The 15,755-nt window shown below is 38.1% G+C and overlaps 1 protein-coding gene across 6 annotated transcripts in view; it reads right to left on the bottom strand.

Annotated features, from left to right (window-relative positions):
• Window positions 1–15,755, bottom strand: part of CLMN (calmin) — a 171,471-nt gene that overhangs the window by 11,501 nt on the left and 144,215 nt on the right. For 3 of the 6 annotated variants that reach the window (XM_001375611.4, XM_056811312.1, XM_056811313.1), the window contains 2 exons: window positions 12,255–13,886; window positions 1,977–2,170 (listed from right to left, as the gene is read on the bottom strand). In XM_001375611.4, the coding sequence (XP_001375648.1) occupies window positions 1,977–2,170; window positions 12,255–13,886 (1,826 nt within the window). Of the gene's footprint in view, window positions 1–1,976; window positions 2,171–6,579; window positions 6,750–12,254; window positions 13,887–15,755 lie in introns of those variants that run through there. The other 3 variants (XM_056811314.1, XM_056811315.1, XM_056811316.1) reach the window with 2 other exon arrangements.

The following is a 15,755-nucleotide window of genomic DNA, read 5'->3' as shown; positions in this document are numbered from 1 at the left end:
TAGTAGGCTTAAATTGATTATCTCCTTCTAAATCTGTTTTTTCCCACTCTGCGGTCAAAGGAACTTCCCAAATGCACCCTCGTTTAATTGTGTCACTTCATTGCTAAAAACACTTGAGTCCCAATAACTTATGAGAAAAAATACAAACTCTGGCATTTAAGATCTACTATTGTCTATCTCCAATTTACTTTTTCAAGCTTATTTCCCATTTTTTCCTTTTCACATACTCTATGTTTCAGGCAAATTTTATTAGTGGCCATTTCCTGATCTTATCCTGTCCTCTTTCATCTCTGAGTGTGTGCGTGTGTACACACGCACACACACATATACATACATACTGGCTGGTCTGGCTGAAATGGATCCTTTACACATACATATATCTCTGCCTGTTGAAAGCCTCTTTCTTTAAGCTCTAATTCCAGTACTATCTCCTCTATGAAGAAATCTTCTCTGATCCCTCTAACTAGGAATAATTCTTCTTTCACCAAATGTTTTGTGCCCGATTTGTCTGCTGTATACATTTATCTTATTTTACCTTTTATTATGATTATTTTTATCTATCCTTCATCCTCCTACTAGACTGCTGTTGATTTTCTTAAGGGTAGGAACTGCCATTTTCCTTTGTATTTCCCCTCCACATAGCATGGAGCCCTGAACATAGATTAATCACTTAAAAAGTGTTTTCTGTTTTTTATTTCTGCTTAGGCACAGAGAGGAAAACTAGGTCCAATAGATGGAAATCATGGAGGGTTCAACTTTAGTTCAGTAAAGGGAAGAGATTCCTAAGAACTGCTCCAGTTAGAATAGATAAGATTCACAATTCATGAAGGAGTGGTAAGCAATGACTCTAGTTCAAGTTTGGGATGTCCTCAAACTCTAAAATATTCAATAATGACAGCCTTAGAACCAAATTCATGGGACAGCTGGGGATTAATGTGTGCCAAATGTATTCTTTTAGATGGAAAGATGTAATAATCACCATGAATGTTCAATTTTCAAATACAGAAGGCTTGAAGATTATTCAGCACGAATGTTGTTAAGCCATCAGGCTTCATAGCAACTAAATCTGGAAGAGATTTTAGAGATTATCTAGCCCAATAACTTGCAAATGAAGAAACTGAAACAGATTGAGGAAAGGACTTGCCCCCAGGTCACACAGGTGAATAAACTGTAGAGCTGAATATGGACCCAGATCTTTTGGGTTTCTTTGAGTACTGAGTTTCCACTGTTTTTCTTTATGCTTTCTGAATGATTAAGATCTGTTCATGTTATTTACAAATCACTTTCAATTATTTAGAGACAAGCAATTTGTAAATTAACCAGATCCTTCTAATTCCTTCCATTCATAATTATTTCTAGTTTCAAATGACACCTCCAGCAGAGGGTGAACATGGCCAAGAGGAGGAGACAAAACTTAAATCCTCTTTCTCTGCCCCTTGTTTTACAGATCTGGTGACAGTTGGGCTAATGGAATTGAGAATAATAGCAGAAATCAAGTTTTTGGATTGTTAAGTTCTAACTGTCCACATAAATCTTGACTCCCCACTAGGGTGTTTTTATATTTAAACAGTTTTTATCCTATGTTTAAATCCTTATGTTTAAGGACTTAATAATCCTTATAGTTAAATAGTTTTTTAGAGTTGCAATATATTTTCATATTCATTAGTCACATTTATATAGGGTTCTAAGGTTTAGAAAGTACTTTCTTTGTAAAACCCTGGTAAAGTAGACCATGTGGGGGATTATTTTCCTGGCTTTATAGATGAGGAAACTGAGGCTCAGAAGGATTAAATGACTTGCTAAAGTCATATAACTAATGAGTGACAGTTTGGGGCCTAGGACCTAGGTCTTCTGGCTCAGAGCCCAGTGCTCCTTCCTTTGTGCCATGTTGTGCCTCATCAGGAAAGTGGGATGCAATTAAGAAAGTCATTTTCAGGATCTTGAATCTGAGAGAAAACTCTGTTAATACCAAATACCTTGAAATTACTTTGTGATCAATGATTTCTTCTTCTAGATCCTCTGAGAAATGAGCAGCTCTAGCTGCTACAAAGAGCGAACTCTCTGCTTGGTCTCCATGATTCCATTCTTCATGCTTCTTAGCGCTGGTGGCTTCTTCAGGCAATTTCTCCAAAGAGACATCTAACTTGCCCACATTTTGAAAATCCTGGGACTTAAAAGAAATCAGTATTTTCCACTGAAGTTTGAAATAATATAGCTCTGTCATGCTTCTGTCTCTTCTGACTAAGTCCAACAGTACTTTTCCTTCACTGCAGTTTCTTCAGCAGCCTGTATCACAAATCCCAATCTAGGCTTTTTAGGGCTTTCCCCCTAACTCCATCTCAACGGCTCCCCATCCACCCAACTGCTAATCAACAATCCAATACAAATAACAATTCAAATTTCACTAAGTGTAGTTCAGTAATTATAAATCACATTTCTTAAAGCAATCCTGTAACTTAGGTAGCATAAGGATTATCCCCTTTTTAAAGAAGGGGAAACCGAAGTTGACACAACTTATTGAAGGTCACACAGATAGGAAGTATAGGGTAAGCGCTTAGGTAAGAAATGTTCTTTTGATTCAAAGACCAGGCTGTTTCAACTGCATAATAATGCTCATCAGAAATAATCTCTTAAATCTATAGAGCAGTTTGGCAGTATGGTGTAGGATGTAGAGCAATATTTGGAGTTAGAAAATAATTTCTTTTCTTTTTTTTAGTTTCAATTTCCTTATCTGTAAAATGGGGACAATATTTGCACCACTCACGTCTCTGGGTGGTGGTGCAAACCAAACAAAAGAATGCAAGTCTTAAAAGTGGTAGTTATTGCTATGGTTTTAAAATACTTTAATATCCATCATTTGAGTCTCAAACACAGTGAGAAGATGGTAGACTTGGACTTTTTTCACCTCTTTAACTAATGAGAGCACTAGACCTCAGAGAAGTGAAGTGACATCCTTAAAGTTAGATTAATAAATGTTGGAAGCAAGACTGCCAGTTCAGAATTTTTTTTTTGACAGATGATAAAGACTTCTCATTGTACTGCTTACTTTCAGTAGGAACTCAACATGAACAACCAGGAGTGCTAGAAAATCCCAAAGCAACAGCTTTTTTTTTTTAATTCACTTACTGCACAAACATAATGTGTGGCATACAAAGCCTTGCCCATGGTATGAGAGATATGATGAAAAACAATATTCAATTATAACTAAAATGCTAACTCCTTCGAAAAGTTTATCCTTAATTTTTTTCCATCTTGGACCATTTTTTTTTGCTATCCATTTTTGTTCTGGAGCTCTCTAGTGTAATTATCATGTCAAATTGGGCATCACTGGGATTTAAAAGAAGGGAACTCAGAGGTTTCCTCTCTAAGTTATCCTCATTTAACAAATAAGGAAATTGAGGACCAGCAAGTATAAGAAATTTTTCCAAATAGTAGGAGCTCAGATAATGATCCAGGAAGTCTGACTTCAAATCTAATATTCTTTCCACCATGTTTATTTACTATGTATATTATTAGTTCAGTTCAATAATCATTTTATTATGTCACAAAAACCAAAGCAAGAGAGAGAATTCAGGAGGAGGCGTAGACCAGTGTCAAAAACTGTATGGAGATTAAGAAGAATAAGGACTAAGAAAAGGACATTGCCATTAAGAGATCTTTGATAAATGTGGAATAGGCAGTTTTAATTGAGTGGCAGTACCAGAAGGCAGGTGGAGAAGGAAATGGGACATGAAGAAGTAGAGGCTAGGAGAGTTGTAGACAAAACCCTTGCTTGAATGTGAAATAGAGAAAACTTATTTATTGGATTTCAAGATCGAGTAAGACGGTTGTTTTTGTTTTATTTTTTTAAGGATAGTAGAGGTGGAGAATAGAAAGGGAAAGTCTACAGATAAGACATCTACTGAGAGCATCAAAGGAGTGAGCACACAGAAGTGAGATCAGGGGTCCAAGTGAAAGAGATGGTCCTGGCAAGGAGAGGTGCCATCTCATGGCCAGAAACTGGAACAAAGGAGAAAAAAAATGAGTTGCTTGAGGGCAGAAAACAACTTGTATCTAAAATTTGCTTCTTCTCCAGTCTAGCACAGTGCTGTGCACACAACTGGTGCTTAATAAATTTTATTCAGATGAACTTTTCCATTCAGATTAAATTTTATTCAGATCAAGGAGTTTAAAATCTAATTGAAAGGGGCAGCCAGGTAGCAATGGTGGATAGAGCTCCAGGGGTGGAGTTGGGGGGACCTGTGTTTAAATCTGATCTCAGCTATTTCCTAGCTGTGTGACGCAGGACAAGTCACTTAACCCCAGTTGCCAAGCCTTTACCCCTCTTCTGTTTGAGAATCAATACTATTGATTATAAGACAAAATAAGTTTTTTTTTAATCCAATAGATAAATTAAGGAGTCATATAGCTATATTACAAGGCTATTCAAGAGAGGCACTAACAGTTATATTAAGGAAAGAGGCCCTAAATAGTTGAGCATTCAAAGTTTGAAGTGAGCTGGGCTTAATGCATATATAAAACTTTTGCCTTCAGAATGTTACTTCTGGAACTCAGAATTGGAATCAAATCACTGTAAAAAGAAGTAGCTGGGTCTTTTCATTTTCTTTCACCAAAACAAAACAAAACAAAACACAAAAACCACTTTTTTTGTGTGATTTAGAGGAGGGTCAAAGCCCAAGATCAAAGTTACATGTCAGGAATCTCCCCTGGAGGGCCAGGAGAATCTGCTGCACAGGTTTGTGCCTGACAGGATTTTAATGGTCAAGCTTAAAGGGAAAAAATGGTCAAAGTTTAAAAGTTGGTGAGGAAAAACTATTCTGAAGAATTTCAAATAATGCTCTCTCCCAGTTTCTCCCAACTCACTAAACAAAAGCTGCTTTCTTCCTAGAAAGTGAGAAGGATCACAAAAGGAAGGAAATTCTGGGGTCTGGTCTCCAGTAATAATATAGCACATTTACATGGTTTTCTACAGAACCATCCAATGAAATAGACAATATAGTAATAATAATCTCATTTTTTAAAACAGGAAATTGAGGTTTATATAGTTGGGAAATGACAAAGCCAACATCCAGGCTTCATGAATTTTCCAATAGATTGCTTCTGCTTCTTTTTTTTAAACCCATACCTTCTGCCTTGGAATCCATACTTAGTATTGGTTCCAAGGGAGAAGAGTGGTAAGGGCTAGGCAATGGGGTTAAGTAACTTGCCTAGGATTACATATTCTTATTAAAGCAGGTGTACAGAGCACTGGACTTAAGAGTTAAGAAGAACTGAGCTCAAACATGGACTGACCCTGGGCAAGTCACTTGACTTGCACCTGCCTCATTTTTCCCCATCTATAAAAGGAGGATAATAAGAGCATCTACCTGCCAGGGTTGCTGTGAAATCAAATGGAAAATATTTGTTAACTTTAAAGTGTTATATAAACGTGGGGTAATGTTATGGTTATCATTAGTAAGGCTCTCATTTTCACTCTCTTATCTTTTTCTTGACTACTTTAATAATAAGAGGGGTCCAGTTGAATTGTTTGAAAACTTGGGGAGGGGGTAGAGAAGAGGGGAGGGAGACTTAGGTGTAAATTTGTTATTGGAATAAAATAAAGATAAAAATTTTAATAATAATAATAATAGGGTCTGGGGCTGGCGACAGAGAGGACTAGATGCCAACAGTGCTAAAGGAACATTCATGTCTTTCAGGATATTAGATTAAAAGTCAAAGGATGATAGATTTAGAGCCAGAAGGGACCTTAGAGGTTAACTAGTCCAATCCCCTCATTTACTAGGCATTTTTGTAAAAGAAAAACATTGTTTTAAATGAAGGCCCAATGAAGTTAGGCTCTGATAGGCAAAATTAAATATCTGTCCCAAGGTCACATTTTCTTTAGTGGCAGAGGTGGGATTTGAACTACACACTCAGCCAAAATGCTTCCTCCTTCCATCCATTAAAAAAATTTTTTTTTTAGCTTGGCTGCTTAACTTCCTAGTTTATTCATGCTAAAGAACTCCCCTGGTGCTGCTATCCATTTCCTCCCACCCCAATACATATGGATGGGATAAGAGACTAGACCAGGGGTAAGAGGACAATTGGGCTTTGTACCTGGATTATGCATGTCAGGGTAAAAGCTAGGTCTCTCTAACTGTTCCTCCCCTTCTAGAAAATCTCTCTCCACCTGCTGAAATTTTAGCCACCCTTAGAGGACCAATTCAAATCCCTACTCCCAGGAAAATGTCCCGGATCTCCTCAATCTGCAGTACCTTGCCTCCCATCTTCAGATCTCACATTTTTGTGCCCCAATGATTGTTTTATATTATTTAATATGTATATGTTATGATTCCCTCAGAGGCCATAATCTCCAGAAGGGTAGCAAATAAATCTGAAGTTTGCATCTTTTCCAAAACCTAGCACTGTGATCATCTACACACAGAAGGTAAGACAATTTTTGTTAGGTTGAAAATAACACATTTAAGTGTAACTGGTTACATTTAAGCTAGCACTGCAAAGCAGAGAATGAAGCAACTAGCTCTAGAATTGTAACAAAGTAGACATTCAAGCTTGACATTTGAGAGTCTCTTCCCCAAAGAATTTTCCCTCAAATTTTATTGCTTTTTGCCTTAGGTGTCTAGATAATTTCCCCCAGAATTCCATTTCCCATTGCTTTGTGCATGCATAGCGCATGTGTTGCAGACAAGCCCTGCTCAGAATCATTCCTAATCCATCCACTCTTTTATGTTGGATCTTACACTTCAAGCCTAGAACAGGGAAAAGATACAGAAGATGAAGTTACTCACTGGTCAACTTCAAAGTATGTTATTTAAATAGTAGTAAATTGATATCTTGATGGAAAAAAGACCCCTCTTGGAATGCCCTCCCACATTTTTCTACTTATCCAAACCATTCTTCACCATTCGGATGAAGGCTTTTGTCACAATACATTGGTGAGGTGGGGAGATCAAGTATTATCAAATTTCCATTTTAAATGAGGGAAACTGAGGTTATGGGGCAGTGGGAAGTGAACTGGCAAAGATCTTTAGAGGACATTTTACAGGTGGGGAAACTGGGGCTAAGAAATGTTAGATGACCTTTTCAGAGTCATGAGTCAGTAAGCGTTGGAAGCAATATTTGAACGCAGCTCTTTCTCTAAACGCAGTGTAAATCTGCCATGTCATCTTAACTCTCTAGGTTCCATATCCAGCATTATGCACTATGTCTCCTTATTTCTTGTATTCTTTCTCTTTTAGGAAGCTTTTTACGGGCCAGAGGAGGGCATTCAGTCCTTCCAATGAACTCCAAGGAGCATGCTATTTTGGGGCATACTCTGGTTCTAAAGCCTTCATGGATAAACTAGGTCTCCATTCCTATTTTCCACTTGGATTGTGATATTAGGTTGATGTGCAAAATTCAGGGCAGAGATGCAAGTGGATTTACAGAATCCTTAGGAATTCCCCCTGAGGATAAGAGAGTACTTTAGGCATTTACCTGAACAATGGGCCAAATTGTAGAGGGTTAAATACAGAAGTGTGCTGTAGCCAGCTGGAATCAGCTCACAAAAGACAATTGTTAAATTTTCAGTTCCAGTACTTCTATCTCAGAAATCTGCAAAAGCTACAAATCAAGGCTTTATGTATTGTTTTGTTGATTGTCTAGACTTAAGAAAGTGATGGATCTAGCAAGTGATGGGAAAATATGCTCATAATGGAGATTAAATTAAAAAGCGTGCCCCTTTCCCAAGGCAGTTTTTATAACACTGATTTACCATCATAGTTTGAACGTGGTAAAGTGGAAAGAGTTATAAATTTGAGAGTTGGAAGAGATGGAATTTGAAGTCATTGCTTTCATGATTTCCATCTGGGTGATGCTGGGCAAGTCATTTTGCCTCTATGGTCTTCAATTTCTTTAACTGTAAAATGAATCCTGATTGATAGCTGGAAGGTATCCTAAAGATCATCTAGCCAAGAGGGGTCACACACAAGACCTGAAACACCTTTAGGTAGTGGTGGGGAGGGGGAAGAAGCCAGATTAAAATGTAATTGGAAGGGTAGCTAGGTGGCACAGTGGACAGAGCACCAAGCTGGACCGAGGAGAACGAAACTGTGTTCAAATTTGACTGCAGACATTTCCTAATTGTGTGACTGGGCAATCCCATTTGTCTAGCACTTGCCCTTATGTCATATGAGTTGTTACTAAGACAAAAAATAAGGGTTAAAAAATGTAATTGGGAAATATTTTACAAAATAAATAAAAATACCATAAAGAGGAGATAATGTTAATATGTGATTTCTACATCAACACGCACCCACAGAGATCCTTATGTATGGTTTGGTGGCCTTCATTTCTATTTGAGTTTCATACCACTATCCTGCCTACTCTAACACAAAATGTTACTGCTGGATAAAGTGAGGAAACTTCCTCCCAATAGGCGAGTGACCTTTCTAAGGTTACATATATATATAAGGAACTAGTTGCCACAGTGAATAGAGTATAGGGCCAGAAATCGGGAAGATTCACCTTCATGAGTTCTAATCTAGCTTCAGATAACTCATTAGCTGATGATCCTGATCAAGCCACTTAATCTTATTTGCCTCAGTTTCCTCATCTATAAAATGATAAGGAGCTCAGCTAAGGTTCAAACCTAATTTTTTGACTCCAAATTGGAGATGATAGTATCTTTTACATATTTCCCATAGTAGATGAAAGAATTTTGCAAATCATAAAGTATTATGTAAACTGGAGCCATCATCATTATTATTAGAAAGGTATACTATGAATGTGAATGCATACAAGGTTGAAAACTTAAATTAGGGCTATATTTATTTTGTATAACACTTTCTATAATAGTTATCTATGTTTATGTCTTATCTCACTAATGGAGGGTGAACTCCAAGAGGTCAGTAATGGAGACTTTTCTAAACTTTATATTTTCTTTAGTTCCTAGTTTAGCTCTAAACACAGGCCTTAATACTTGTTTTTGTTTAAGGAGCAAATCTGTCTTGAGGACTCAGCCTAGGTTTTACATAAAAGGCTTCTAAGTAGAAAAGTCTTAAGGCAGAAATAATAATTGTATTGGAGTATTTGAAGGGCTAACATGGACTAGAACTCTTCTGCTTGGACCCAAAGAAGAGATCTAGGACCAATCAGTGGACATTTTGGGAAGGTGGGGATTTGGCTTCATTGGAAAGTAATGAATTAGAATGCCTAGGAATTAGGTAATTCACATGTAGCTCCTATGAATTAGAGCTAACCAAAAATGAAATGAGCTGTCTCCCAAGGTAATGGGTGCCCCTCCACCAGAGGTCTTTAAGAGGAAGTTAGATGATAATTAAAGCCCTAATGGAGTGGGCTCCCTATTCAAGGACTGGTTGAACTTCTGAGCTTCCTTCCAAACCTAAGAGTCTTTGGTTCTTTAGCCCTATAGTTTTTCTTGTGGACACACACACACACACACACACACACACACACACACACACACACACACACACCCTCTGACCCTTTTCTTTTTTTTTTATCTAAACAACCTCAGGGTTTTAGAACTTGCCTGTGGCATGAAATAACACATCACTCACTGAGCAATCTCCTGAAGTCCAATGATATTTATTTCTCCCTAGGGAGAAATCAGAATGGGTCAGGCTAGGTTTGGGTAATTTTGGTTAAGGAATAGGTTAGAATCCTTGGATGCTATTCAAGTTAGTACTGAGTAGATGCCTTTTATACTATAAATATTCCAGAGTTCGGGATTACATCAGTATGAGCCTTCTTTTGCCAATTGATCGTCTTAGTAAGATGGTAACTCATGAATGAGGGTAGCTAGACATTGTAGTGGATAAGAGTCCCAAGAGTCAGGAAGATCTGTGTTCAAATCTGATCTCAGACACTTATTACCTATGTGACTCTGTGAAAGTCACTTAACACCGTTTGCCTGTTTCCTCATCTGTAAAATGAGATGGACAAGGAAATGGCAAACCATTGCAGTATCTTTGCCAAGAAAAACCCCAAGTGGGGTCCTGAATTGTTGGACTTGACTGAAACAAATGAATAACAACAACCACCCATGAGTAGTTGAGGCCAAGAATATCACTTCCCTGAGGCCAGTTTGGTGATGATCTTTTCCAAACTTAATTAGGCTGGTCCTAAGGCAAACACGCATGTGTATGCTTATACATACACACACACCCATATACACATATACTCCATTACTTGGACTCTACGCAAAGCATGTTTAGCTTGGTAGGATTTGCCAAAACTTATTCCCATTGGAATAGCCTTTGGCAACCCAAAATCACCTCCATGCTAGGATGGAGACTTAAAGTAGAACTTTGGTGGAGATTTCTCTTATGCAGACTTCTAATGACCTCTCATTACGATATTATTTTAGAATTTTCGTTATCTTGTCCCTGGGGCCTAGAAATTTACTTTGCAGCCTGAAGGATGTAGATTCATAGAGGTAGAAATGAAAGACCAGGTCACCTAAAAATGGTGGCAGCCTTAAGAAGTCCAGATGACTAGGGAATAAGGGAAATTTAGGACAGTCAATGATGAGCTGGGGTTCAGGATTAGTAACAATTTAGAGGGTAATCATACCAGCTCACATTTCCACGTTGTCTTAAGCTTTACAAAATGCTTTTCTCATGATGATGCTATGAAGTAGGTGGTACAAATACTACTTTCCCACTTTACATAGGAGGAAACATAGGCCTGATAAGGGACAGTGACTTATCTAGGGTCACAAAGTTAGTGAATGGTACAGCCAGGACTCTAATACAAGGGGTTCTGAACTCCAAGGTCAGCACTCTTTTATTTATACCATAGAAAAGTAAGTGAAAAAAACCAAAAGTCCCCAAGACTAAAGGCGAAATCCCCTGAATTGGTTCTGGGAAGGATTAGTGATCCCTAAAGTCTAGGGATGGATTTACATAGAGATTGCACTCTATGTAGACACATGTATGTGAAGGATCTCTTTTAGCCATCGTAGGCCCAGGCCAAGTCCACCTCTATATAACTTTTAACTCTTCAGACCTCAACTCTTCAGTTCTTATTTCTGAGGAACCAAACTTTGAGTTAAATAGATGCCCAGAAAGTTCATGGTGGGAAAGAATTCTCCCTTTACTTACTTACATTTTAAATGTATGTAGATTAAACCTTTTAGTTGATATCTAATTAGTACTTGGCTCCAAAAGCCCTATACTTTTTGACAACTTGTCCAATCTCAAAGTCATCTACCAAGTGAGAATTTATTCTTAATATACTATATTAATTTCTGCACATTAGGAAGAATTACTGTGTATGACTGTGTCTGGGATCTGGGTCAGGAATACCATTTCATCTGCTACTTTTTGCGTTTTCTTTATCCTTGGGAATCCCAAGGAATGTCTTCCTTTTTAACAGAATTTGGTCAATGGATGAAGGGGAGAATCTTTTTCTGGCTTTTGTGACCTGTCTACCTATAAATATAGTGAAGAGTGGAGAGGTTGATGGACCACCTCCTAATTATCTATCACCAATTAAAGATGTCTTGGGATGATCAAGGGAAGGGATGAATAATGAGCTCCTAAAACTATATCTGTTAGGCTGCCTGACCAAGCTTGGGTTGTCCCTGGTCCTGAGAGAGCCATGGAGACCTTTATCACTTTACTGGTTTTGATACTGGCCCAACCAATAAACCAATATAATCAATACATTTACATTCTTACCCAAAAATCACCCTCTTGAAATCATTTTAATCATAACAAATTCCTAACCATCCTTCAGGGCCCAATTCAAATGTCACTTCATGCTTGAAGCCATCCCTGATTACTCCTCACTTGTATCTCCTCAAATCCTTGGGCAAAAAGTAGCCTCTTCCTAAATTCCTACACATATTGTTTCTATTTCTCTTCTCATTCTTTGACATCTTGTCTTGTACCATTATGACACCTCTCTTTTTCAGTTCTCCCTCCTCTTTCCCCTTACAGTCAGGTCTGGATTAGCTTGGATAATGAATCTTCCTGAATTTATATGGAGCTAGAACCCATGACCCCATTTTACATCATTATAATTTCAAATAATACAAATTGGAATACATGCGACCATTTTAGGAGATTCATTGTTCACATTAATCAAGACCTGGCTATGGGACTGCCACCTCCCTAAAATGACGTCTTATTTATCTTTATTTCCCCCCATAGTGCCCATCACAGGGTCCCATATACATAGTAGATTACATAGTCATTGTTGAACCAAACAAGGGGTTAGGTCACTGAAACCAATTATCAAATGAGTACCTGAGAGTTGTCCACTGAGTCAGTATTCGGGGGGTCTTTTCCTTTATGTTCCACGTGGCTTTTTTTCTCAACAGTTTCTGAAGATGGCTCTGTTTCAGCTGGATGACTAGGAAGATCCATCTGTGGGACTTCAGCACTCAACTCAGTCACTAAAAAGCTAGAGTTGCTCTTGCAACCTTTTTGAGGGTCTTCCCCCGTGGTGTCAAGTTCTTGGGCATCCTCTGTGGATTTCTCCGGAACTATTTCTTCATTCTGAGAGCCATGAGAGGCTTCCACATAGGCTTCTAGAACAGCAGATAAGGGAACATCGTAATGGGGGTAATAGAAAAGGTCATGGGGAATCACTGAGACTTTTGAGGAAGGCGGAGACAGCTTCAAGTCAAGACTGTCTTCGCTTTGACTACCTAGAGTTTCGAGACTCACACTGCTAAGTGGGGTAGAAAACTCATCTTCAACATCTTCCTGAATTTCGAGGTGATTGTCAGGTGGGGCTTTTTCCTCTTGGTCCTTGTTAACAGGCTGCTGCTTTGCCTTTTCAGAGACATCTAGCTCGGTCATTACAGCCTCCTCTTGTAGGTGCAAAACGTAGTTATAGATATCCTCGTCAGGGGTCACTAGGGACGAATCCCTGGAATCAACCGTGGGCACTTCGGAGCTACGCAAGTCAGTGTCAGAATTGTCTGCAGTTGAATCTTTCATTTTATGATGACATTTAGATGCCTTTTTAGTCAACTGCTTTACATTTGCCTTAGAAGAAACTCCATCACGAGCAACATTCTTTTCAACAGGGGCAGAGTTTTCGTCACGGAGGGTTTGGTCTTTCATTTCAGGGCTATGTGCAGTAGTAGCCTTTACTGCCATCTCTTCAAACCCACCAGCCTCAACCAGAGCCTTTTGGATTACCTTCTCATCTCTGATTTCTGATGAATGAGGATGAGCATCATTTCCTTCGTTGGCTTCGACATCCTCTTCAGCATTCCCTGGTAGGATGTCAGAAGTTGAAAAACCACCATTTTTTTTATGTGTCAAAGGATAGTCATCCAGAATTTTGTTGAGAGCTGAGCCCAGTGATTTCATGCGTCCCTCTTTGAACTTTATTTTATTACATACACCAGATGATGAGACAGAATCATCCTGTGCCAATGTCTCATTTATCATCTCTGAGTCTCCTTTGAAGTTAATGTCCTTACTGCATGAAGCATCTTTAGATACATCTGATTCAAAGTGGACACTTTTCTTAACTGGCAAAGAGTCGGGCCTGTGGTCAGCCTTTTTAGATATTAAAATAGATGGCTCTGATAATGATTCATTAATGTCATTTGGCTTATTAAAGCCTCCAGGAAATACCTGCTCAGCAATGTAGGATAGCTCGTTCTCTGGGCTATCAGAATATCTACGACTAGAAGAATCACTGGGACTCTCATCTGTGACCAATTCCTTGCCCACTTCTGGGTTATCACAGACAAAGACTATTGGAGGAGGTGGTTGGCTGGTTTCACAGTTAATTGTATATGTATGTTCCCCATTTTCAGTGAGAAGGAAAATCTTGCCTTCTTGTTCAGTAGGGGTTTCTTTTATACGGACAAAGGTAGATTCAATAGGAATCTCTTTATCAGGATCCATGAAATCTTCCTACAAATAATCATAGAGAAACATGAAATAAGAAAAAAAAATTTACAGTTGATACAAAACACAGAATATTAGAACTAGAAGGACCTTAAGGATTATTAGTTCTAGACTCATCTCCCACCTCCTTCCCCCTTTCATAGAAAAAGAAACTCAAGTGCTTAGAGATTATAGATCAGAGAATTTAAAGATAAGAGAGATCTTAGAGTTCATCTATTTTAACCTCCTCCCTACAGATGAGAAAACTGAAACCCTGAGAGAACTTAAGAGGCTTCCACAAGTTCAAAGAAGATGGGAAATGACAAAGCCAAGATTTGAACCCTGGTTCCTTTATAGTTTAATATCTAAATCCAGTGCTCTCTAGTGACTCACAGAATCACAGAATATCAGAGCTGGAAAATACCTTAGATGTCACTTAGTCCAATCCTCTCAGAGTGCAGATAAAGAAAGTGAAACTTGGGGAGGGCAAGTGATGGAATACTATTGTGCTATAAGGAATGATGAACAGGATGATTTCAGAAAGAGCTGGAAAGACCTACATGAACTGATGCAGAGTGAGATAAGCAGAACCAGGAGACATTAGACACAGTAATTACAATACTGTAGAACAATCAAATGTGAGAGAATTTGCTACTAACAGTAATATAATGATCCAGGACAATTCTGAGGAACTTCTAAAAAAGAATGCTCTTCACCTCAAGAGAAAGAACTGTTGTAGTAGAAATGCACGTGAAAATATAGGATGTATCACTTGTTTATTTGGGTATATAATTTGGGGTTTTGGTTTTATAAGATTATTCACTTACAAAAATTAATAATATAGGAAAGAAGAATCAATACTCAATTCTAATTGTAGTAGAAATGCAGGTGAAAATGTGATTTATCACTTGTTTATTTGGGTGTATGATTTGGGGTTTCAGTTTTATAAGATTATTCACTTACAAAAATGAATAATATAGGAAAAAAGAATCTATGTTCACTTCTAAGACAGAAGAACAATAAGGGCTTAGCAACTGGGATTGAGTGATTTGCCCAGGTCATACAGAATATCTAAGGTTAGATTTGAACCCTAGTCTTCCCATCTCCAGGTCTAGCTCTCTATCTACTGAGGCATTTATTTTATTTTCCCAATTACATGTAATAATTTTCAACAGACATTTTCCAATATATATATATAAGATCCAAACTGTTTCCCTTCCTTGCTTCCTTTCCCCCATTCAGAGATGGTAAGCCATTTGATTTGGGCCATATATGTATTATCATTTAAAACATACTTTCATATTGATCACTGGTATAAGAGCACACTCATGCAACACTAAAACCCCAAAATAAAACAGCAAATAAATTGATGTGAAAGATACTATGCACCTGATTCCAACAGTTCTTTCTCTGGAGGTGGATAGCATTCCCCATCATAGGTCCTTCAGAATGGTCCCAGATCATTACGATGCTGAGACTAGGTAAGTCTTTCCCAGTTGATCATTGTACAATATTGCTGTTACTGTGTACAATGTTTTTCCTGTTCTGCTTATTTCCCTCTGCATCAGTTCATGTAGATCTTTCCAGCTTTTTCTGAAACCATCTTGCTCATCATTTCTTTCTACTAACCTACTGCTACTACACATATTATTTATTTTTGTGTCACATGTCCTATTCTCTCCCTCTTTACCCTTATCCTTCATCCTCAACTAGATTGTAAGTTTCCACAAGAGCAAGAATTAAAACTTTCTGTCTTCATGACCTCATACAGTGCTTCTTACATTATAAAAACAATATTAAGGTATTGAAAATCTCATTAAGTCCTCAGTTAATGAAGATCTTTGATTGTTCTGGATGGGCTGCCAAATCCAGAATTCAAAGGGACAGCTGAGAAGT

The sequence above is a fragment of the Monodelphis domestica genome, chromosome 1 (genome assembly GCF_027887165.1).
Source record: "Monodelphis domestica isolate mMonDom1 chromosome 1, mMonDom1.pri, whole genome shotgun sequence".
In the NCBI taxonomy this organism is placed as follows: domain Eukaryota; kingdom Metazoa; phylum Chordata; class Mammalia; order Didelphimorphia; family Didelphidae; genus Monodelphis; species Monodelphis domestica.
Note: the sequence above shows the minus strand (reverse complement) of the source record. Positions and strands in the feature narration are given on the sequence as shown.